At 57.3% G+C, this 21,079-nt stretch overlaps 3 protein-coding genes across 3 annotated transcripts; all 3 read right to left on the minus strand.

Moving 5' to 3' along the window:
• Positions 1 to 176: 176 nt before the first annotated feature.
• Positions 177 to 2,991, minus strand: APOC1 (apolipoprotein C1). The gene is made up of 4 exons (XM_090259689.1): positions 2,912 to 2,991; positions 2,708 to 2,786; positions 2,191 to 2,338; positions 177 to 450 (listed from the first exon to the last, which is right to left on the minus strand). The coding sequence occupies exons 2-4, from the start codon at positions 2,763 to 2,765 to the stop codon at positions 390 to 392; spliced, it is 267 nt and encodes an 88-aa protein (XP_090115815.1). The 5' UTR covers positions 2,766 to 2,786; positions 2,912 to 2,991; the 3' UTR covers positions 177 to 389.
• A 2,662-nt stretch (positions 2,992 to 5,653) lies between these two features.
• On the minus strand, positions 5,654 to 8,592 carry APOE (apolipoprotein E). Its single transcript, XM_090260106.1, has 4 exons — positions 8,511 to 8,592; positions 7,479 to 7,538; positions 6,857 to 7,034; positions 5,654 to 6,503 (listed from the first exon to the last, which is right to left on the minus strand). Exons 2-4 carry the CDS (start codon positions 7,519 to 7,521, stop codon positions 5,798 to 5,800), a joined length of 927 nt encoding a protein of 308 aa, XP_090116232.1. The 5' UTR covers positions 7,522 to 7,538; positions 8,511 to 8,592; the 3' UTR covers positions 5,654 to 5,797.
• Positions 8,593 to 10,437: 1,845 nt separating this feature from the next.
• On the minus strand, positions 10,438 to 21,018 carry TOMM40 (translocase of outer mitochondrial membrane 40). Its single transcript, XM_090259825.1, has 10 exons — positions 20,935 to 21,018; positions 20,558 to 20,837; positions 19,789 to 19,856; positions 19,279 to 19,371; positions 18,387 to 18,488; positions 18,202 to 18,307; positions 12,538 to 12,660; positions 12,286 to 12,362; positions 12,065 to 12,167; positions 10,438 to 11,104 (listed from the first exon to the last, which is right to left on the minus strand). Exons 2-10 carry the CDS (start codon positions 20,829 to 20,831, stop codon positions 10,965 to 10,967), a joined length of 1,086 nt encoding a protein of 361 aa, XP_090115951.1. The 5' UTR covers positions 20,832 to 20,837; positions 20,935 to 21,018; the 3' UTR covers positions 10,438 to 10,964.
• Between the last annotated feature and the right edge of the window lie 61 nt (positions 21,019 to 21,079).

Raw genomic sequence — 21,079 nt, forward strand, 5'->3', positions numbered from 1 at the left:
TCATGGGATTACTAGGGCCCGCAGGAGGTTCTTGTGAGCATTCTCTTGAGATCACGGAGTCCAAAGTCCTCAGCCCAGAGAATGTGCAGTACACTTGAGTTCTGCTTCTCTCTTTCAAAAGAACAACCCCCACCCTCTCCCACTGCCCCTTCCCCACAGAGAAGAAGCACTCAGAATTCTCTATAGGATTTTTATTGGTGGTGGTGGTAATGGTGGTGGAACATGGGGCATAATGGAGAAAGTCCTCGGCACAGGGGTTGGGGGTGTGGGAAATTTTAGAGCCCCCTCCTGGGCCACAGCCAAAGAGGAAGGGGCAGCCCTGCAGGGATTCAGGAGAAGGTAGTTTTTTTTTCTTCTTTTGTTTTTTAGCAGCAAAGCGAGGCGTTTATTCACGAGAAGGTAGTTTTGATTGTCTCTTTTGCTTTGCTGAATGTGTCAGAAAGCCAGGTCCTGTAGGGAGAGCAGGGGTGGGGGGTGTCACTGAGTTTCGCCTCCACGAGGAGGTCCAAATCCCACTCAGGGCTTCCCCCACTGTGGGTGGCCCAACTTCTGTGCCTCAGTTTCCCAGATGCACCAGAGCTCTTTAAAGTCAAAACCCTTTGCTTTGGCCCTGGCTGGTGCAGCTCAATGGATTGAGCATTGGCCTGCGAACCAAAGGGTTGCTGGTTCGATTTCCAGTCAGGGCACATGCTTGGGTTGCGGGCCAGGTCCCCAGTTGGGGGTGTGCAAGAGGCAACCAAACATTGGTGTTTGTCTTCCTCTCTTTCTCCCTCCCTTCCCCCTTCTCTAAAAATAAATAAATAAATAAAATCTCAAGAAAAAAAAACAAGACAAATCTTTTGCTCTGGCCTGGGTTCCAAGGTCTGCATCTCTTGCTACCATCCCTGTCACTAAGCCTGTTCATGCCCTAGTTGTCCCCTCTTCACCAAGGGCACTTTTCAGAACCCCTGCCTTTGTCCAGGCTGATCCCCTAGCAGGGAATGCCACCCTCCCCTTGATTATCTGCAGCTCTTCCTGCCTCAGGGCCTTGGCACGCACCCTCCAGAGGGAACATTCCTACCCAATTTCTCAGCCTGGCTTGATTTTCCTAATCATTGCATTTCAATTTATATTTTAAAATTTCTATTGATTGATTGAATAATTTTAAGAGAGAGGAAGGAGGAGAGAGAGAAAGAGAAACATCGATTTGTTGTTCCCCTTATTTATGCATTCATTGGTTGATTATTTTTCTAGATAGCTTAGCTCTTTAAAAAAAATTTATTTAGTTATTTTTAGAGAGAGAGGAAGAGAGGGAGAGAAACGTCAATGTGCAAGAGATACATCAATCGGTTGCCTCTTGCACACCCGCAACTGGGGACCTGGCCCACAACCCAGGCGTGTGCCCTGACTGGGGATCAAACCAGCCATCCTTTGATTTGCAAGCTGGCACTCAACCCACTGAGCCACACCAGCCAGAGCAATAAATAAATTTTTAAAAAGTGAGACAATTATAGATATCTACTATAAAAAAATATTAAAAAAAAAAGTAGTGTTATCGCTTCAGAAAAGACCTAGTCACCAAGTCTACAAAAACCCCTCCCTAGTGCTTCATGGTTTATACCCACCCTATTTATTTTCTCAGTGCTTAGCTCTAGCTGGACTAATCTCCTGGGAACTCACCGATTTGTTTGTTCTCCCCACTCTCGCCCTGCCCCCCGAGAATGTCAGATCCTGTGAACTGGGACTTGTTCATCACTATTATTCCCGCACGTTGGAACAGTTCCTGGCACTTAGCCGGTGATCAATATATATTTGTCCATGGATAAGTGATTCTTTAACTCACCAAAGGGAGCCAATGTCAGTTAAATACTGTGTTGAGCATCTACAATGTTCCAGGTGCTATGCAAGTGCTCTAGTTTACCTCCTGCCAGAACCATCCATTTTACAGATGAGGAAACTGAGGCTCATGGTCACACAGGGAGAAGAGAGTCTCTGGCAGCCTGTGGACGCAGGTCTGTCTGAACCCCCAAGCGTGGGTCCTTCACCACCACCCAGAACCATCTCTATAGTGGTTAGATGGGAGAGTCAGGGAGCCTGTCCCCCGAATCTGAGCATCCTGAGATCCAGCTGTGTGACCACAGGGATTTTGTTGGTTTTCCCAGTCTTAATTGATACACCCCCGCCCTCCCATGCCCTGGGAAGGGTCCTGACCAGGTCTTCTTAGGTATCTCCTTCTGTTTGATGTGCTCAAAGGCTGCCCGGACCTTCTCCTCCACGGTGGTTCCAAAGGCCTTCAGCGCATCCGGGATGTCCTGCAGAGAGCCAAGGTACTCTGGGGCAGCCTGGGCTGGAGCTGGGCCTGCTCAGAAGAGGGGCGGGAGCATAACAATTTCAGTATTGGGATCCCTTTGGGTGAGCTTTTAGGGATGGGAAAGGACACCCTTGAATATGATTCTTGGGGATCATGGCGTTAGAACGGGGGGGGGGGGGTGCTGGCATGACCAGAAGGTGTTGGAGCTGCTGAGTATTGCCACCTGTTGGACTGCCTTTGAGAGAGCCTCCTGGCGAGGTGGTCATGGGAGGTGATCAGTGGGCAGGCAATAGGGGCACCAGGGCACAGGAGCGGCCCCACCTGGCGCGGGTCCTCAAAGCCTGGATCCCAGGCCCATGGCCAGTTCATGCTCCCAAACGTCACACTCCCAGGTTCTCCTATCCCATCCACTTTTACCTTCCAAAACCATCGACAGAACCACCACCAGGACCGGGAGCGACAGGAGGAGCCTCATGGCTGGGCGGCAGGGGGTACTCTGGAGGGAGAGGTGGGGGTGGTGGTGAGCAGTGGCACCCCTCCTCCTTCCCCCGAGTTTCGTCACCCCACTTTTTTGTGCTCTTGGTGTGTGCGGAGGGTCCCTCGGGGGCACCAAGCACCTACCTGAATCGGTCACTGGACAGCAAGCGTAGCAGGTCCCAGCCTGGCCTGGCCCAGCCTTTATCCGCTGGGGTGGGGGCGGAGCAGGTTAATCTCCCTCCCCTTGAGCCTCCCCTGGTGCCTGCCTCCTTGTGGCCACCCACCTTTTCCTCTGACATCCCTGGCTGGGGGGCTGGCAGTCAGGGGGGGCACAGGCAAGTAAGTCCCTTAGCCGGACTGTTGGGGGACCTCAGCCTGGGCCTTTTGCCCCTCCCCCTCTCCTGCTTAACACATTCTCCCAGCATCAGGGGGTCTCTCAGTAGCTCTGTCACTTAGTAACTCAATTCACATTGTGTCCCCAGCCCACCTCTTCCCACCTCTTCCCACCCCTGACCCTTCTAGCAAGCCTCTTCAGCTCCAACAGCTCTGACTCCAGGTCCCTGGGTCCCCCAACACCCCTCCATTCTCACTTTCAAACTAGCCCTTCCAGCCTCCATCTCCTTGCATTGGGGGTGGGGGACACCTCAGGCCTCCCTGGACCCTCTCTGGAGTCTTAGCTTCACAGTCCCCAACCCCCTTTGGGGGAGGGGTCTTTTCAGTTGGTCTACACCACACAGCCTCATCTGCAAGGCTCCCCATGTACGCCCCTTCATGCATTCCACCGGGCCCCCACCCCCTTCCATTGCCCCCACCACTCGCCAAGTCTCGGGGACCCCTGTAAATACTTCATCTGCTCTTCTTCACCCTCTCAGGCCCCTCCTGGCACCAACCCCCACCCCTGCCTCCCCCGCACCCCCCCTCCCAACACTACATCCGTCCCCCAGGGCTGGGGTTCAATGCCTCTTCCCTTCTTCTCGCTGCCTTTGACCGCCAGTGACCCCTGGCAGCGCAGGGGAGGGTGGCCCCAGGCCCCAGACTCTAGGTTGGCTGGCCTTGTGCCCCCACAACCACGTGCCAGCCTGGGGGTGAGGGGGACTGGTTGTGAAAGGGACGCACAGACCCGGCCCTGGCGAGATTGCAACACCCCTCTGGCCAGCTCAGCAGCTTCCAGTGCCTGTCAGCCCCCAGCTGTCTTTCCAGACATCTGCTTTCCTCGTGAGCCCAGGACTTCCCAGACATTCACCGAAATGACTGCTCCCCACCCCCCACCCGCACAAGAATAGAACAACTTTGCTTTTTCAGTCTAATCCTCACTTCAGCATAGAGGTGTTTGGTTACAGATGGGGAAACTGAGGCTCAGTCAAGAACATTCAAAGGCTAAGTGTGGGTGTGCTCTTTGTCACTGTCCTTCCCGGACTCCAGGCTGTCTCCCCAGATCCCTGCTGAGGCCAGTCTCTGTGCTGCAGCACCCCCTGCCAGCCTCTGTTTCCCTGGAGCGCCTTCCCAGCCTTCATGCCACCTCTTAGAGCTGACTGGGGCGGCAGATGCCTTCATGCGTGAGAATTCCAAATTCACCTCTTCAAGTGGAGGACCTGGCTGATGGTGCCTCCCTCATTGCCATGTGGGGACACTGAGGCTCTAAGAGGGTTCTGCCCCAGCTCCAGGGCACCTAGTACAATGAGTACATCAGCAGCAGGCTTGGCTGGGACTAGGCTCCCTGCCAGGGCCCACTGACCCTTCCCCTCCTCGCTCAGTCCTTGGGGAGTCAAGATACACAGGCTCTCTGCCTGTCTTGTCCTTGGAGAACCCAGGGGTTGAGAGAGGAGAGCACTTGCAGCTCCATCCAGGGCTTTAACACTCAACCCTCAGCTGTCAACTCCCGACTCCATCTGCCAGCCCTGGACTCCAGGGGGCTGTGCAGATCGTCCCGTGGGGCTCCTCTCCCTTCTCCCTCCAGCCAGGACCCAAGAATGAGGGTAGGGGGACAAGGAAGCACAGCTCAGAATGAAGGGACGGACTTGTAAACCCAGGGAAGGGGAAGGTGGAGGGCTCAAGTGCAACAGGCTGGCAGAGAGGACAAACCCTGGCGGAGGGGGAAGGGGAAAAACAAAGAAGCTGGGCTGGGGCAAGAGAAACCTGAGGGGCGAGATAAAAGATAGCAGTGGAGGAAAACAGGAAGGCAGAAAAATGCAGTCTCAGTGAGAGCAGGACCCACAGAGGCCAGGAGAGGGAAGGAGGCAGAAGCAGATAAGACAGGATGGAGCCCTGACAGGTGTGGCTCAGTGGGTTGGGTGTTGTCCCTCAAAGTGAAAGGTCGCTGGTTCGATTCCTGGTCAGGGCACATGACTGGATTGTGGGTTTGGTCCCTGGTCAGGGTTGGGGTGCATACAAGATTGATGTTTCCCTCCCTCTCTTTCTTCCTTCCTTCCCCTCTCCCTAAAAATCAATAAAATAAAATGAAAAAGACTAATTAGTGGGAAAAATAAAAATTGGCTTAATAATGGCATTGGTCTCAGGTCTGGAGCACCGACAACTCCGTGAAGCAGGTATGATGATGAAGCTGGGCAAACGCAGGCTCAGAGACGTTGCTTTCGCCCACAGTAGTCAGGGGCAACTGCAGGGCTTAACCCGGGGGTGGATTTGTCCCAGAACACCGTCTCTTCTCAGAGACAGAATGGAAAGGGGCAGAGGAGAGAGAGAGGGAAGCGGAGACAAAGAAAAGTGAAAACCTCAGAAAGGCACAGAAGGAAGCAGAGACTGAGAGTTATAAGAGGAGAGCAAAGGAAAAGGCAAACACAGAGTCAGAGGCCGGAGCTGAGAACCACGTGTAGGGAAGGCGAAACCGAGGCTGGGGCGGTGAGAAATCACACTCAGACGTCCAGCCACTGCTGTGAAGCTTGCTGAAACTTTATTAAACCAGGGCCCACCAGGGGGGCAGTGGGGGCAGGGGCAGGGGCAGGGCCCCTGCAAGCTGGTTGATGCAGGGGGCGGCAGGATTGGGGTCCTCCCGGCCGCATGGCTGGGGGACACTCATTGATTTTCCTTGGGCACAGCAGGGGAGCTGGTGCCCAAGGTCGACTGCACCTTTTCCACCAGCCCCGTCCACTGGCGCTGCATGTCTTGCACCAGGGGCTCGAACCAGGTCTTGAGGCGGGCCTGGAAGGCCTCCGCCTGCAGGCGCATCTGGTTGGCCTGCTCCTCCATCTTGGCCTGCAGCTGCTCGATCTGATCGCGCACGTCGTCCAGGCGGTCTCGGGCCTGGCTGCCCACTGTCTCCAGCCTTCCGCGCAGCTTCTGGCCCCAGGCCTCCGCCTGCTCCCGCAGCGGCTGGCTGGCGGTGATGGCCCGAATGTGGCCCTGCTCCATCAGCGGCAAGAGGTGCTCGCGGATGGCGCTGACCCCGCGCTCCGCGCCCTCGCGGGCCCCGGCTTGGTAGAGAGCCAGGCGCTTCTGCAGGTCTTCCGCGTCGCGGAGCAGCCGCTTGCGCAACTTGCGCAGCTGGGAGGCGAGGCGAGCCCGCACATCTTCGGCGTTCTGGCCCATCATGGCCTGTGCGTCGCTGCGGTACTGGGTCAGGCGGGAGCGGACTTCCTCCAGGTCAGACTGCAGTCGGGTCTGCGCTGCCTGCAGCTCCTTGGACAGGCGGGTCTGCGTCTCCTGGGCCATGGGGCCCAGCTGCTTCTCCAGGTCCTCCTTGTAGGCTTTCACCTCCCTCATGGTCTCCTCCATCAACACCCTGCAGGCAGAGAGGGCAGGAGGGAGGTGTGCGTGGAGATAGAAAAAGGGCCGAAGATGTGGTGTCGCAGGGCAAGATGCGGGGGAGAGGGGCAGGGACATAGAGACCCCAAAGAGGGAGAGGCCAAGAGGAGACCAAGACGGACAGGGGCAGAGATGAGCAGATGAGTTGCAATGACGTCGGGAGACAGAAAGGTACATGCCAGGGACAGGAAGAGCTGAGAAAGAATCAGAGTGTTCAAGCCGGGAGCGCAAAATAGAAAGAGGAGGCAAAAATGAATAGACCAGGCGAAGCTGAGGGTCCAGAGGGAACTGCCCACCAGGAAGGCCGGGGGCCAGGGCGGGGATACTCACGTCAGTTCCTCGGTGACCTGGCTCCCAAGCAGTTCTTCCTGCACCTTGTTAGACAGCGTCTGCACCCAGCGCAGGTAATCCCAGACGCGGCCCAGCGCCTGCTCCCAGGGCTGGTTGGCCTGCCACCGCTCGGGCTCCTGCCCCAGCTTCACCTCGTCCTCCACATTGGCCTGGCATCCTGTATGGGGCAAGTTCATGGCTGTGAAGGTCCTCTGCCCTCTCCAGGCACACAGTGGGTATGCTTCTTTAGAGCACTGGTGGGCAGGGAGGGGGTGGAAGGACGGCCAGCCCGCTCCACTGAGGGTCTGTGTGGGCTCATGCTGGGGTGATGGAGAACAGAGGTCATCAGAGCTGACACTTAGGTCGTGCTCACTACCTGCCTGACCGCACGGGTTAGAAAACTGTTGCAACTCCCATTTTAAGGGTGGGAAAATTGAGGTCCAGAGAGAGTAACGTGGCTGCTCAGAGCCAGTGAATGTCAGAAGAGGCCTCAGACCTGGGCCTCTTCTCAAGGCGGAGCGAGACCAGCAGAAGAAGGGACACAGGCATGGAAGGAGTCAGAGGGTATAGGTGAGGAGGGGAGGGGGAGGGGCAGGGAACCTGAGCAAGCCCCGCCCCATACCTGCCAGGAGTGTGACCAGCAAGGCAGCCCACAGAACCTTCATCTTCAGAGCAGGTTAGTCTGGGGGAGGGAGAAACTGTCGATCAATAGCCAGTGGCGACTCCTCCCACCCAGAGCCCCACCCACTGGGTCCAGGCCTTCAAAGCCTCACTTTAGCCCCGCGTCTGCATCATCCTAATCCCATCACAAACATTTACCTAGCAGCCCCTCCATTGTCTAACTCCCTCATTGTCTTCTATCTCCTCATCCCCAGGTCGGCCTCCAGCCAAAACTCCGTCCCCCTCTCGCAGGGTTCAAATTCCACTCGCCCCTCCTCCCTGAGTTCCAAGGGAGCCCCAGCTGGGTGTTCTAAATTCCAGTCTCACATTCTGCGCTCTACCTCCGCATTCTAAGCTCCAACTTCACAACTAAGTGCCATCTTCCACGTATTAGCTAATTTAATTCTCATTTATTAAAAAAATCCAAAACTATTTTTTAGAAAGAGGGGAACGGAGGGAGAGAGGGAGCGGAACATCGACCGGTTGCCTCTCGCACGCCCCCAACCAGGGGACTAGCCCGCAAACCAGACCGTGCCCTGACGGGGATGGAACCAGCGACCTTTCCGTTTGCAGGACACCGCCCCACCTAGTGAGCCACGCCCCCCAGGGCCGACTTAATCCTCATTTCAAGTCTTCCTTGAGTCAATGCTCTAGCTACCCCGCCACCCCCCACCCCCGCCAAACTTCCAGTTAATGGAGATATGAGGGCGAAGAGGACACCTTGTAGCTGCTCAGTAAATGGGTGCCAATTCGTGGGCTCTTGCTATGGCTCATCTGGTTTTTCAGAGGTCCGGCTGCTCCCCACACTCACCTCTAGCCCTTCTAGCCCAGTCGGGACGCCTCTGTGCTCCAACCCACCCGAGGTCCCAGCCTCCAGCCTCATCCCCAGCTCCTGCTCTCGGGCATAGGACAGTCTCCTCCTCCTCCCCAGCTGGTCCCCTGACAGCTACAGTGCACCAGATCTGGTCTCTGTGCCCCCAGATTTGCTTCTCACCGGCTCCTCGGCAACCTCCTCTGCCTGCCTCCGTTCTGGCCGAGTAGGACTCAGGGATCCCAGACTCCTCCAATTATAGGGCTCCCCCTGCCCCGCCCACTCCTCCGGGGCTAGGTCGAGCTGAGCCAGCCCCCAGTCACGAGGTGGGCTGTTCTCCCCCTTCACACAGCCGGGAGGGGAAAGGAGGTGGGACTTGGAGGCCCTGTAACGCCCCCAGCCCCCATGAGGGGAGGTGACATCTCACCCAGTAACTCAGGCGCCTTCCTCTTCTGGGGGGCTGGGCGTGGGGGGGGAAGGCGCAGGCAAGCCACTGGATGAATACAATTTGGGGAGGAGGCGGGGGGTCTGAAATCGTGGGTTAGCGGACGGACAGAGCTGGGGCTTGGATTCCTGGGTCTGAGGGAGAAGGAACTGATGGCAGAAATGAGATGGGAGGGGTTGGGGACAGTGGAATGCAACTGCTAAAAGCCTAGGCTTTGAGAGTGAAACCTGGGTCTTAATCTTAGCTGCCTCTCTGGCTGTGACCTTGGGCACAGATGAGCGCCTCTCTGAGCCCCTGTCCGCGTCTGTGAATTGAAAATCCAGCTCGAGCGTTGTGAATTCCAGGAGTTCCCCGAATACGGTGCCTTCCACAGCGCTTGGAGTGTTTGTGCTGCCTGGCTAGAACTGGAGACGCCAGAACCAAACTGCCCAGCCTGGATCCAGGCTCTGTCAGTTGTCGGCTGTGCGACCTTGGACAAATGACCAAGCCTCTCTGAACATCCAGTTTCCTGGTCCACAAAACCAGGGAAATAGCTGACCTTGCACCATCATTCAGTGATGCAAGAAGCTCCAGTAAGTCCTAACCTAACCTTGTCAATAGATGGTTTTTGGAACTGCAGCAAAAGCTGAATGAAGCATTTTACCAGGGACTAATATATATAAAGTTAAGTTCCCATGACATCTCATCAATAGTGTAAGGAAATAACAGACAAAATGTTATTGACAATCTGCTGTACCCTATGTATGAAGTACTGAGAACATCCTTGGCACCCAGTGGGTCCCGTATGAAATTTGACTGCCATGATTAGCCATAATGAGCGCTCTATCAGTCACCTCCCAGCCGCTGTTAATTGGATCCAGCTGCTGTTTCACCAGGTTCAGAGTCAAGGTGGATGGCGGAGGCCACACAGGAGGAGCTGGCACAGCTGGGATTGGATTCCATGGGGTCAGGGGAGGCCAAATGCCTGGTCCCGGGAAGGAGGCCTCAACATCAGCCAGGCCTGTTTGCTTTTTTGCTTTGGTTTCAGAAGGTGCCGCCAGGGAGCGGGTGTTGGGCTTCTCTAGGTAATAAGGGATCCTTTCTGCCCAGCAGCCTTGCTCCCCAGACCCTGGGTACGTGTGTGGGTGGCAGACAGGGTTTCAGTTCCCATTTGGAGGAGTCCACGGTGTGTTTACCTGAGCCCTTGGTGGGCCAACTGGTCCCCCCGCCCCCAGCACGAGATAAGACACACAGGTGACCTAGCCTCCACCCCTCCATCCCAACCAGTCAGACTCCAGCCCATCCCCCTGGCCCAGGAGTCCTAAAATCAGGCCATTCGCCCCTGCCAGTGACTGTAAAACTCCTCAAGGTATCCTTCTAATAGGAAGCTCTGACCTCTATTAGAAATAAGTTCCAACACCCCGGCCTGGCCGAGCCGAGCCGACACAAGACCACACCCCCCTGGCCTGCGAAGTTCCAGGGAGGGCGGGAGTCACAGGGAGGCTGTGTGGTCTTGAGCCAGGCCCTTCCCCGCTCCAGGTTGCGCCCCAGGCAGCAGCCAGGACTGACTCCCCTTCCCTGTCCCCCTTCCGAGCTCCAGCCCTGCGGCACCCCCTACTGGCCACTGTGGGGAGACCGGGCTGGACGGAATGAACAAAGGGGTAGACGGGAAAACCAGGCCTCCCATTCGGTTTTTTTCATGTGTATTTTTTGTTGTTGGGTTTTTTTTTTTCTGTAAAATGTCCTGGTTCTTCCATAACTTATAAACATGATTTAAATCGAGGAGTGGATGGGAAAGAGGGTGGGGGCAGACCAGGGATAGGGAAGCTCCTCTTCTTGCTGCCCCCTTGGGGCTGGGCCCAGGGCCCTCTGGGGGGTGGCAATGCCCCAACACCTCCCTGAGGTTGTCTGGCCACCTCTGCCCCTGGTGCTCAGAACCCGGCGTGCCCCTCGCTTCCGGAACCTGTCCTGGGCCCCCAGGCCCCTGGGCACACACAGTGCCCCTGGTGCTCTGAATCCTGAAGGGCCGCGGTTCCAGAATTCCCCCCTCAGCTGCTGGGGTGATGGGTCCCCTCCTTTCTGCTGTTCCTCCTGACCCCCAAGGAGGGAGGGAAGGGAGAATAAGGGGGGCTTAGGTCTCCCCTCCGTGCCAGGGGGAGGGGGAGGGGGGATCTGAAGGAGGGAGGGCGTGGGAGGCAGGGGCCAGGAGGGGCTCAACCGATGGTGAGGCCAAAACCGCACTGGAACTTGTTCTTCCGGTGGTTCAGGAAGGCCCCGAGGGCCAGCGTCAGGGGCAGGGGCGGGAGCTTCTTCTCCATCGTGGCACCCACGATCCAGTTGCTGTCCACAGAGCCTGCGGGCAGACAGCTGTGCTGAGGGCCATGTGCCGACCTCCCTCCCCGTCTGTGGGGTTGCATGTGCTCCAGGCCACCTCGGACACCCCCAGCCAGACTGCCAGCTTCCAGACCTCTGACCATGCTGTCTCCAGAAACCTCTTCCTGCACCCCAAGTTCTTCAGCCCTAAGAGCAACCAGCTCATTTCTGTTTGGCTCTCGGCTCAGTGAGCTGTCCCCTCTGGGACACCCTCTGCCACCCGTGGACCCCACTATTCCGGTCCTGTCCACCCAGGCCCTCATTCTCTGGGGGCGAGTCTGTCCTGCCGAGTGTGATCCCTGTGATCACCAGCACCCTGGGCTCAAGGCTGGGCATAGTGGGTGCTCAGTATCTGCTGAAGACTGAACTGTCCTCCTGGGCTCGTTTGCCAGAGCCTGACAGACGCGCACTTGCCCAGAGCTGTCCCCACATGGGAGCAGAGCTGGAACCCCACCCAACCCAGCCCCTGCACCAGGCTGACTGAAGGGCAAGGGCTGAGGCCTCAGAGGTGAAAAGATCCCTGGGCCTTTTCACTGACAGTAGAAGCCTTGCCCTAAGCTGACCAAAGTGGCCTTCGGGAGTGGTTTTCACACGCCCCAAACCTGAGAACCACAGACGTCTGACAAGACTCGAGACTGGACTCGAGGACAAGGGGCAGTCAGCCAGGGAGGCGACTGGGCCTGGCAGCGACTGCGCAGCCTCCAGGAGCCTCGTCTCCACTAAACATGAGCTGAGGGCGAGCAGCTGTGCTCCCAGTCACCTTCCACTTACAGAAAGAAAAGGCCGGCCGGCTGGGGTGGGGAGGGCCCAGGACCCCAGTAGTCTGGGGGCCCCCAAGAGCCCCGGCACGCTGCCCTCCGCCGTCTCCTTTGGCCTACACCCGCTCAGAGTGCAGTCACCCCTCAGCCTGTTTCCCAGGTGCGGAGCCTGAGGCCTGTACCTTTGAAGAGGAGGTTGGCCTTGGGCAGGTCCAGCTGGTACCCGAAGGAGACACTCGTGTCCTGCATCCTCGTGCTGGCCTCAAACTCCACGCCTACCTGCAGCTGGAGGGGCCAGAGGGCAACACAGAGTCACCTTTCCAGACGGAACTCCTGGGCACACAAGCCCCGGGCAACCCCGCCTGGAAGTGCGCCCTCACAGCCAGCGTCTGGGCCCGCTCACCTGGTCGCTGGCTTTGTGGTAGTACGTGGCGTGCATGCCCGCCTGGCCCAACGTTACTGTCGCCAACCAGTTGTTCACTGTGAGAGCGCAGGGTTGGGGGTGGAGGTAGGTTACCAAGGGGACCTGGAAACCCAGGTTTCCCCCTCCCTCAGACCCAGGAGCCCAGGCCCCACCCCCGTCAGGCCCCCAGCCCCTCCTCCCTCAGACCCGGGAGCCCAGGCCCCTGCTCCTACCCTGGGGCCCCAGGCTCACATGTGTATTTCCCAGCTAGAGACATGACAGTGCCCTCCTCCCCAGGCCGCCGGTGGTAGACCAGCTCTCCGCCCAGGGCCAGACACGGTGTGATACTCTGGAGGTAGTGGGCCACGAGGATCCCTGCGGGCGAGATGGCAGGGTGTTACCTGTGCTCGGTGGCCAGTTTCTGCCTGGCCAGGGTGCTAGGCCAGACTCCTGCTCCAGGCAGCCTGGAAGGCTGGCCCCTGCCGGAGGCTCAGGGCCTACCCCCAGGCCTCCCACACCCGCCTCTCCATGGGGAGTTCACAGGGCTGTGAGGCCAGCCTCCCAGCCCCGTGGGACCTCCTCTGATCCACACAACCCTGTGCAGCTGGCACTCAATGGCCACCACTTACAGAGGAGGCCAAGGGAGTTCAGTCACTCACCATGGTCACAAAATGTGTGAACTACTCTGCCGCTGCAAGAGGCAGGAGGGGAGGGTCAGGGACAGCACACCTCCAGGTGCCAGATGGCATGGGTTCAAGCTGCAGCCCCGCCACTCGCCGGCAGAGCCACCGCGGGCCACTGGTGTCAATTCTCTTAAGGGAGCCTAGAGGAGGGATGTGGGCACAGCGTACAAAGCGTGCCCAGGGCTCAGTGATGGCCAGGACCAATCCTTCATTCCTTGGCAGCAGGGACACCTGGGGGTCCCCCTGAGTGTTTGCTAACAGATGACTCCATCGTGGGGCTGAATTCCTAAAGCCAGAGGCTGAGCCTCACACGTGCCTGTCCTTGGAGCCCAGGAGGATAGTCACCACAGCGCGATCTTACAGGCGGGGAAGACAGCGTGGGAGACAAAGAGGGAGTGACAGGGAAACAGACAACAAAACACACCTACAGAAGGGGGAATGTAAGGTTCTCTGGAGAGAAACCCACCACGACTGTGACCCATCAAGAAAGAGAAAGACCCCAGAAAAGGGAAGGCAGGGACAAGCAGGGGGGACAGGGTGGATCAGGAGAAACAATGCTGCTTCTCCAAGAAAACCAGACACAGACTCAGACTGGCTGAGGGAGCAGGCAGGAACGGGGGCCCGCCCAGTGGGGCTGAGAGAGGCTCAGGGCCAGGCCCCGGTGGCGAGCCCCGGGTGGGCTGGAGCTGGCTGCTCTGGGCTTGTGCGAGCCGCTGTGCACATTTCTCTTCCAACAAGCAGATGACACAGGTGAGCCCTCGGGCCGCTGTTAAACCGGGACCAGCACACCTCTGGCCAGAATCACTACTCATGCAATCGAGTGGAACTTGGGCCTGAAGAAGTAGTGACTGTCTATAGAGTGACAAAGGGACTTAAACTCATTGGCCTCTCAGCTCTGCCAACTGCTGGGACTGAGGGTTGGGAGGCCCCTGAACATCTCCCCAACCTTTTCTCTGATCTCCTGGGCCTGCCCTGCCTCTTGCTCCCCCCAGCCTCACCCTCTCCAGCAACTTACACAGGATTCCTGCTAAAGCACAAACTCAACCCTGCTGGCCCTCTGCTCAGAACCTCTGGTGGTTCCCCAGCATCCGGATTCCGGCTCCTCACAACACAGCCGCAAGGCCCCGCAAGGCCCCGCAAGGCCCCACACGGCCCAGCCCCAGCTTCCAAACAGAGCCACTTCCTGGATTCCCGCAGCACAGCCGGCCACACGTGCATCAAGGCCGCGTGAGCGCACGGAGTTCTCTGCCCTCCAGCCTGTGCACACAGTCCCCACTGCCCGGTGTTCCCTTCCCTCGGCTTACTCCAGCTAAGTGTCTGCACTTAAGTATCTCGTGGGTTTGGCTGCTTCCCTCTGGCATGCTGCGGGATTAGACACCATCCCCATGGGACTTGGGCAGTCATCCTGCCCCCATCCTCCGCTCTGTAAGCAATTTTTGTCACCCACGAGAATACAGCATGGAGTCGGTGGGAACTCAAGTGTGAGTGAGGTCCCCACTGCTGAAGTCTCTCTCCGTCCCCACGCGCCCCGTGGAATCTGGCTCGTTCCCAGGCTGCACCTTTTCTCTGTTCCCCAAGCACATATCCCCTGGCCCGTGGTCGCTGTGGCCCAGGATGCTCTTCCTCCCAGAGCTGAACAACATGCTACCCAGGATGCACCTCCTCACGGGCCTTGTTCTCCGACTTCTCACGCCTTCCCGCATTCCCGCATCTCTAGCTTCTCTCCCAGCTCTTAGCCAGACCCGGGCACGTGAGCTCCCTGCGCGGGGACTTTGTTGAGACCAGCAGCTCTCATCCGGGGCCCTTCATTCTGCAGGATCAGGGGCGCGCCGCCCGTGAGGTTCCCGGGAAGCCAAACTCCACGAGGAGAGAAAGTGGGTCATAAGTCTGCGAGAGCAGAGAGCAGGCCTTGGGCGAAGGGCCAATCCGCCTCCCAAACATGCTGAGCGGGGGCTGTTTGTGGCTGCCACCCTCAGGCCTTTCCCTTGCTTGGCTGGGGCCACACCAGGATTCCTTGGGGAAGTCACCTGGGGCAGGAACAGCAGATACCTGGGTGGGCGTGTAGGTCGGGCAGCACCTGAAGGGAAGGCGGTTCTCAGCCCTAGCCACCCACAGGGCCTCTTCCTGTACTCCATCCCCCACGAAATGCCACGCCACGCGCTCCTTTGCTCCGCCCTTGCCTGAGTGTCGCCCCTCTTCACCCCGCCTCGGACTAGACACAGCCATTTGAGAGGAGTCTCGGTCACTCCTGGTGAGACAGCCGCCCCACCTTGCTGTAAGTTCTCATGGCAGCCTGGATGTTTCCCGAATAGGATTTCCCGTAACAGCAATGAAGCCACGGGGCGAACGTCTTTCCCTCCAGCCCAGGGCTCCTGTGGGGGCAGAAGGGGCTGTCATGGTCCCTTCTGCGTCCCAGCACCGCTCTGCCCTGGGCTGGTGCACACCAGGTGCTCGGACTAAAGCAGAGGCTCCAGAGGGGCTGAGGCCATGGGAGGGAACCAGGTAAGAGCACGGGCTCTTGATTTAGGCCGCGGTTCGAATTCCAGCTCCTCTGCTTCCTCGCTGGGTCATCCCAGGCCACGGATTTTGCCCTGAGCCCCAGTTCACGCATCTGTGAAGCGGGAGCCATAAAAACGGACACCGCTGCCCATCGTGGGGCGGCGCGGAGATGCAACAGAGTGAGCTCCAACTACACACGTGACCTGGGACTCAGTGCCGAACATGTGCTCCCCCGGAACCCTCCCGCGAGAGGCGGTCACTGCTACTGCGCCCCTGTGACAGATGAAGAAACTGAGGGGTAGAGGGAGCAGTTGCAAGGGTCCTGCGTCGAAGCTGTCGACAGTAAGTCACTCGTGTGCTTGGCAGTGACCTGGCCCAGGAGGCCGTTTTTATTAGTGTCTGGGGAGCACAAAAGGACGAAGCTGGGGAGCGTGAAGGCGGGGTGGGGGTGCCCAGTACCACAGAGAAGAACACGGGACTCTGGAATCCGACTCACTTGGTCCTTCGGGAAGCATTTTCCCTCTGGGCCTCAAAAAGATGGGGACAGGGGCAGCACCCATCCCACAGGGCTGGTGAGAGGATCCAAGAGCCGTTTTCCTTACTGCCCCCCCCTCCCCCATGCCTTTACTAACTGAATGAAGGAGCAGATGCATGTGACATGTCTGGGGCCTGACAAAGGGCTGAGGGAAAAGAGGGGACGTGCCATTACACCTCTCACTGCTTTGCTCAGTATTTTCTGAGCACCTATCTTGGCCCCCGCAAGGTTCCAGGCGCTGGGCACACAGTGGTAAGCAGGCAAGTCACTGGCCTGAAAGAGCTGACGTCCCAGTGCAGGAGACAGACAGGCAGTAAAGAGTGAGACAATCTCAGAGGGAAGTGATACAAAAACCATGGGATGGGTGTGGTGATACCACAAATGTGCATACTAGTTACAGAAGGTCTTTTCCTGAGGGTGACGTGTGCCCTGAGACTCATTCACCCATGTTGAAACCAGAGAAGAATTCTAAGCAATAGGAACAGTATGTGTAAAGGTCCTGGGGCAGAAGCAGCAATTCCAAGAAGTGTCATAAAAACTTACATGGTCCAACTGCACTGAGGGTGTGAGCAGAGGGGCGATGCCATCAGAGGTCAGGAGAGGACAGAAAATGTTTCTTCCTGCCCAAGGCCCCTCATTCCTCCTGGGACCCCCACGGACAAAGCTGCTCCTAGGAGACCTCTCATGCCCAGCTTCCCTGCCTCCTGGGTTATATGACATGCCCCTCTCCCCACTCCTTTCCAGCTACTGCCTCCTCCTGCCAGGGTAGCTCCTCTTCCTTTGGAAGCTCAAAGGCGATACCTCCTCAGAGAACGCTCCTTAGCCTCTGACAGGCAGAAGGAGGAGCTCTCCCTGGGCACTCCCAAAGCTTCTGGCTTTCTGGCTTCATAAACACACTCAGTACTCACTGATCTCTATGACAGAGCAAACGTGGGAACCACCAACTCTATTCTTCTAGCTGTTTGAGCCCAAAACTCAGGAGGCACCTGCATTCCTCTTTTATTTCCCATATCCAATCCATTAGCCGATTCCATCAGCTCCACCTTCAGAGTACACCCAGATCCGACCACTTATCCCTCCACTGCCCCTGCGGTCGGTCCCTTTGTAGCCTGTGCTTCGCATGTCAGCGTAAGGGATCCCGTGAGAAGCCAAGTCAGATCCAGGCCCTCTCCAGTGCCTCCGGTGGCTCCTAACACATTCAGATTAAAGGCCAAACTTCCACAAAGCCTTCTGTAATCTGGCCCCCTGACTCCTCTGGCTTCTAGTACTCACGCTCATCCTCCTTCTTCATCCATTACAGCCACTCTTCTCTTTGATGGTCCAATAAAGAGTCCTGCCTCAGGGCCTTTGCACTTGCTGTTTCCTTTGGCTAAAAAGCTCCTTTCCCATATATCTGCCTGGCACCCTCCCTCCTGCCCTCAGTCTTTGTTCACATGTCATCTATGTAATGGGCATTCTCCGAGGACTCCACCCAACCCTCCTGAGACCTTAATCTTTCTGTACAGCCCCCAACACCTGACGAAAATTTCTTTATGTACTGCTTTACTTGTGTCTGTCTCTACTCAAAAGAGCGCTCCCAGAGGGCAGACTTAACGCTTTGTTCATCACCTTATCCCCTGTGCCTAGAATATATAAATACGTGACCAATAAATACTCATTGCAGAGACTAGAAATACAGACGGAAGTCCAACGGTTCCTGCCCCCAGCCAACCCGAACAGGAATATTCCTCGTCAGCCTCCATAGCTCAGGGTACCCGTCTCCTTCCCAACTGCACGTGGGACCTGCTGCCCTGGGATCTGCTCTGTGCCCTCAAACGACACCGGAGCCCCACGAATAATACCAAGAGCAGCTCGTTTCCTCAAGATCCAGTACTACATGCCTGACTTCCTTCCAACATTTCACACACATGAATTTACATGACCTACACAATGACCCTGCGAGGCAGCCCAATTTTACAGGTGAGAAAACATATGCCCACAGGGGTGCTAGAGCCTACCTATAATCGCAATTACATCAGCAGCAGAGCCGGGGTCTGAATCTGCTCTCTTACCCACGATGCTATGCTGCCTGATGTTTCAGAACCCCTTCTGCCTGGGCCCACTTCTCAGGTGGTAGAAAGGAGGTCCAGAGAAGGGGACGCACTTGCTGGTAAAGCCGGGACTGGAATTTGACTGCCCCCCAAGCCCTGGGCCTCTTACCTGAACCCACCAGGACATCTGGGTTCCCCAGGGTGATGGCTGCTGTGAAGTCAGAACCCCGGTACTCCCCATCCACCTGCCAGTTCACGAACTTCGATTGCTGTGTCTATGGCAAAGGAAGGGAAGCGTGAGGGCAGCCTGGTGCTGAGGGCAGCTAGGTGAGCAGCTGACTTGACCCTACTCACCTGGATGGCCATCTTGGACCTGAGGCCGGGGCCCAGCTGATGAATGACCTGAGCATTGAGGCTGCCACTATTGTCCATGTCACCCACCAACACGGGGAACGCCTATGAGGCAGAGGATAAGGCAAGGTAAGAGGTTAGAGGTCAGAGGCCTAGCATTACAGAAGTGCATAAGTGACGGGCCCAGGTGAGCAGCTTAGAATCAGAAAGCTTCAGATTGAGGTTCACCCCTTCCAGGAAGCCCTCCCTGACTACCTAGGCTGAATAAGGCTCCCCTCTGGGTTTCCATAGCCGTTGCCCCCCCCACCCCATTTCATTTCTGCCCACCCCCTGGACTGTCACCCTCTGGGAACAAACCTGTTCCCTCTCTCCACTAGACTGTGAGTGCCATAGCTGTTTCAGTCACTGCTATGTCCCCAGCACAGAAATGGGGGTACAATGAAGCCTTGTTGAATAAGTAAATTTACTGAATGAAAACAACTAATTCAGTCTCCCAACCACATGTGTCCTGCCCCAGCCTCCTTCCAGGCCTCCAATTTTGCCCTCTTCCCTAACCTAGCCTCTGCAGGGCAGCCCGAGGGACATTTCTAAAGCATCAATCTGACCAGATTTTCTCCCCTAGTTCAAATCTTTCCATGGCTCTCTAGTGCCCCCTAGAGAAAGTCAAATGCCTAGTTTGGCATTCAAAGCCTCACCCGGCACAGGACTGGGCAGAGCAGGGGGCAGGGGTTCAGGATGAAGGAACGACCCACGTTCCAATGTACCTTGGAGACACAGCCCCCCCCTCACAACACACTCAGCAGCTCTGGCTTCCCACTGACAAAGCCTTCTGGTGTCTGCCTACGTATCTGTTAGAAGAACGCTACAATGAATGAAATGACAAGAGGAAGCTCACCTCTGTGGGACTCAGCTGCTTTGTCCCCACATATGTGACCCCGAAGTGGTAGTTGGACTCCCCGATTGTGCTGAGGGCTACTGTGTGGTTCACCTGAGAGAAGAGGGGGGATGCTGTGGGGATGAGGCTGTAGGCCACCCCCCAACAGACCCAGCTGAACCCACCTCCAACACAGCTCCCCTCCAGCCTGGGTTGGGGGATGCTTGTCTGGGAGCAAAGACTTGGAGATGTGGCCTGACTAGATTACAGACTCAAGAGAAAGAACTTGCTGGGGGTGGGGGTGCACACTGACACACTTCACTTCTGCCCGGATGTTATGGGGGCAGGGGTACCTCTATATTCTGTGTCCCTAAACACTACCATTGGCCCCCTCTGACAAGTCGGCCTGGCACTGTGTCTCTGAGTCTTCCCCAGTACCAAGGAGCCCAGACCTTTAGGGAAGCGTAAAGGAGTTGTACATGCTGATGCAGGGGGATGGCTGGGATGACCTGGAGAGGCAGGAAGGCTCACCTGGAAATGGTTACTCAACCCTTTGTTAACTGTGAGCTTGACACCTTCCATTTGAATAGGAAACAGCTCTGAGGAAGAGAAATGCTGTCACACTCCACACACACACCCAGCTCTCATCCTAGCCCTCCCTTCTCCAAAGAACCACAGCAGAACGTCCCACAAAGCATCTGACAAGTAAAATAGTAGTATAGCCTAATGGATGGGGTCAAGACCAGGGCCTCTGCCTGCGTCCAAGTCCCAGCACTTACTACTCAGTGCTTTCAGCTAAGTCACTTAATCTATGTCAAACTTGTCATCTGTAAAATGACATGCACCACGTGGAAACACTGCAAAAACTTAACGAGTTGACATATACAGAATGCTGGAACATTGCTCAAAAAATCTCCAACACTTCTGCTATCACAATTACTCCAAGCAGGATCCAGAAGCCCTGGGTTCCACCCCGACTAGACCCTTGCTGACAATGTGACCTTGGGCCTCAGTTTCTTGGCCGATCACAGGAGGAGGCTGGCTTGGCTGATCCCTGGGATCCTGAGGTCCCTAAGGCTTTTTTTCTCTACCCTATGCCATTCCATCACCAGGTTCCACCATTTGATCCCATCGTTCAAAGCCCCAAGTCCAACATTCCACCATTCGATCCCAACGGCAACTCCTTATGCTCTGTTAAATAATCCCAAAGGTCCGTGCCAATTCCCAAGGTTGCCTCAATGCGCTCCCCCTTCCCCCGAGGTACGGGCCATCACACCCCACCAGGTCCCTCGCCCCTCACCCTTGCACTTCCGGTGGCACTCCTCGAACGTGCCCGGGTTAGGCAGGCAGCCGCAGGCCCCATCGTCCGCGGTGCCTGCGGCACTCGCGGCCGCAGTCCCAGGGGTCCGTTCTGAACCCCTACCCGAGCCAGCCCCAGCGCTGAGGCCGCCCCCGAGCGGTGGCAGCGTGAAGCCCGGAGGAGAGGGCGGAGGCGGCGGCAGCCCCACGAGGGCGGGCGCAGGCGGCGGCGGCGGCCCTGCGGGAGGCGAGCTAGCGGCCAACACGTTCCCCATGGTCGCCTGCGAGGGAAAAGGTCAGAGGGCGGAGGTCAGGGCCCGCGCGCGACGGGCCCAGTCCCCAGCCAACCCCCGCCCTGCTCCCGGCCCCGGTTCTCACTAGCAGCAGCGCCTGTTCCCGGCCTGGGCTCCGCTCCCACCCCGTGTGCCACTCGCAACCGAACCCACTACCGCCGCCGCCGCCACCATCGCCCCGCCCCACGTAGCCTATTGGTTCAACTTGCCCTAGGTTCCACCTACTATCT

Source organism: Furipterus horrens, unplaced genomic scaffold (genome assembly GCF_987537825.1).
Source record: "Furipterus horrens unplaced genomic scaffold, mFurHor1.1.pri manual_scaffold_13, whole genome shotgun sequence".
Classification (NCBI taxonomy): Eukaryota; Metazoa; Chordata; class Mammalia; order Chiroptera; family Furipteridae; genus Furipterus; species Furipterus horrens.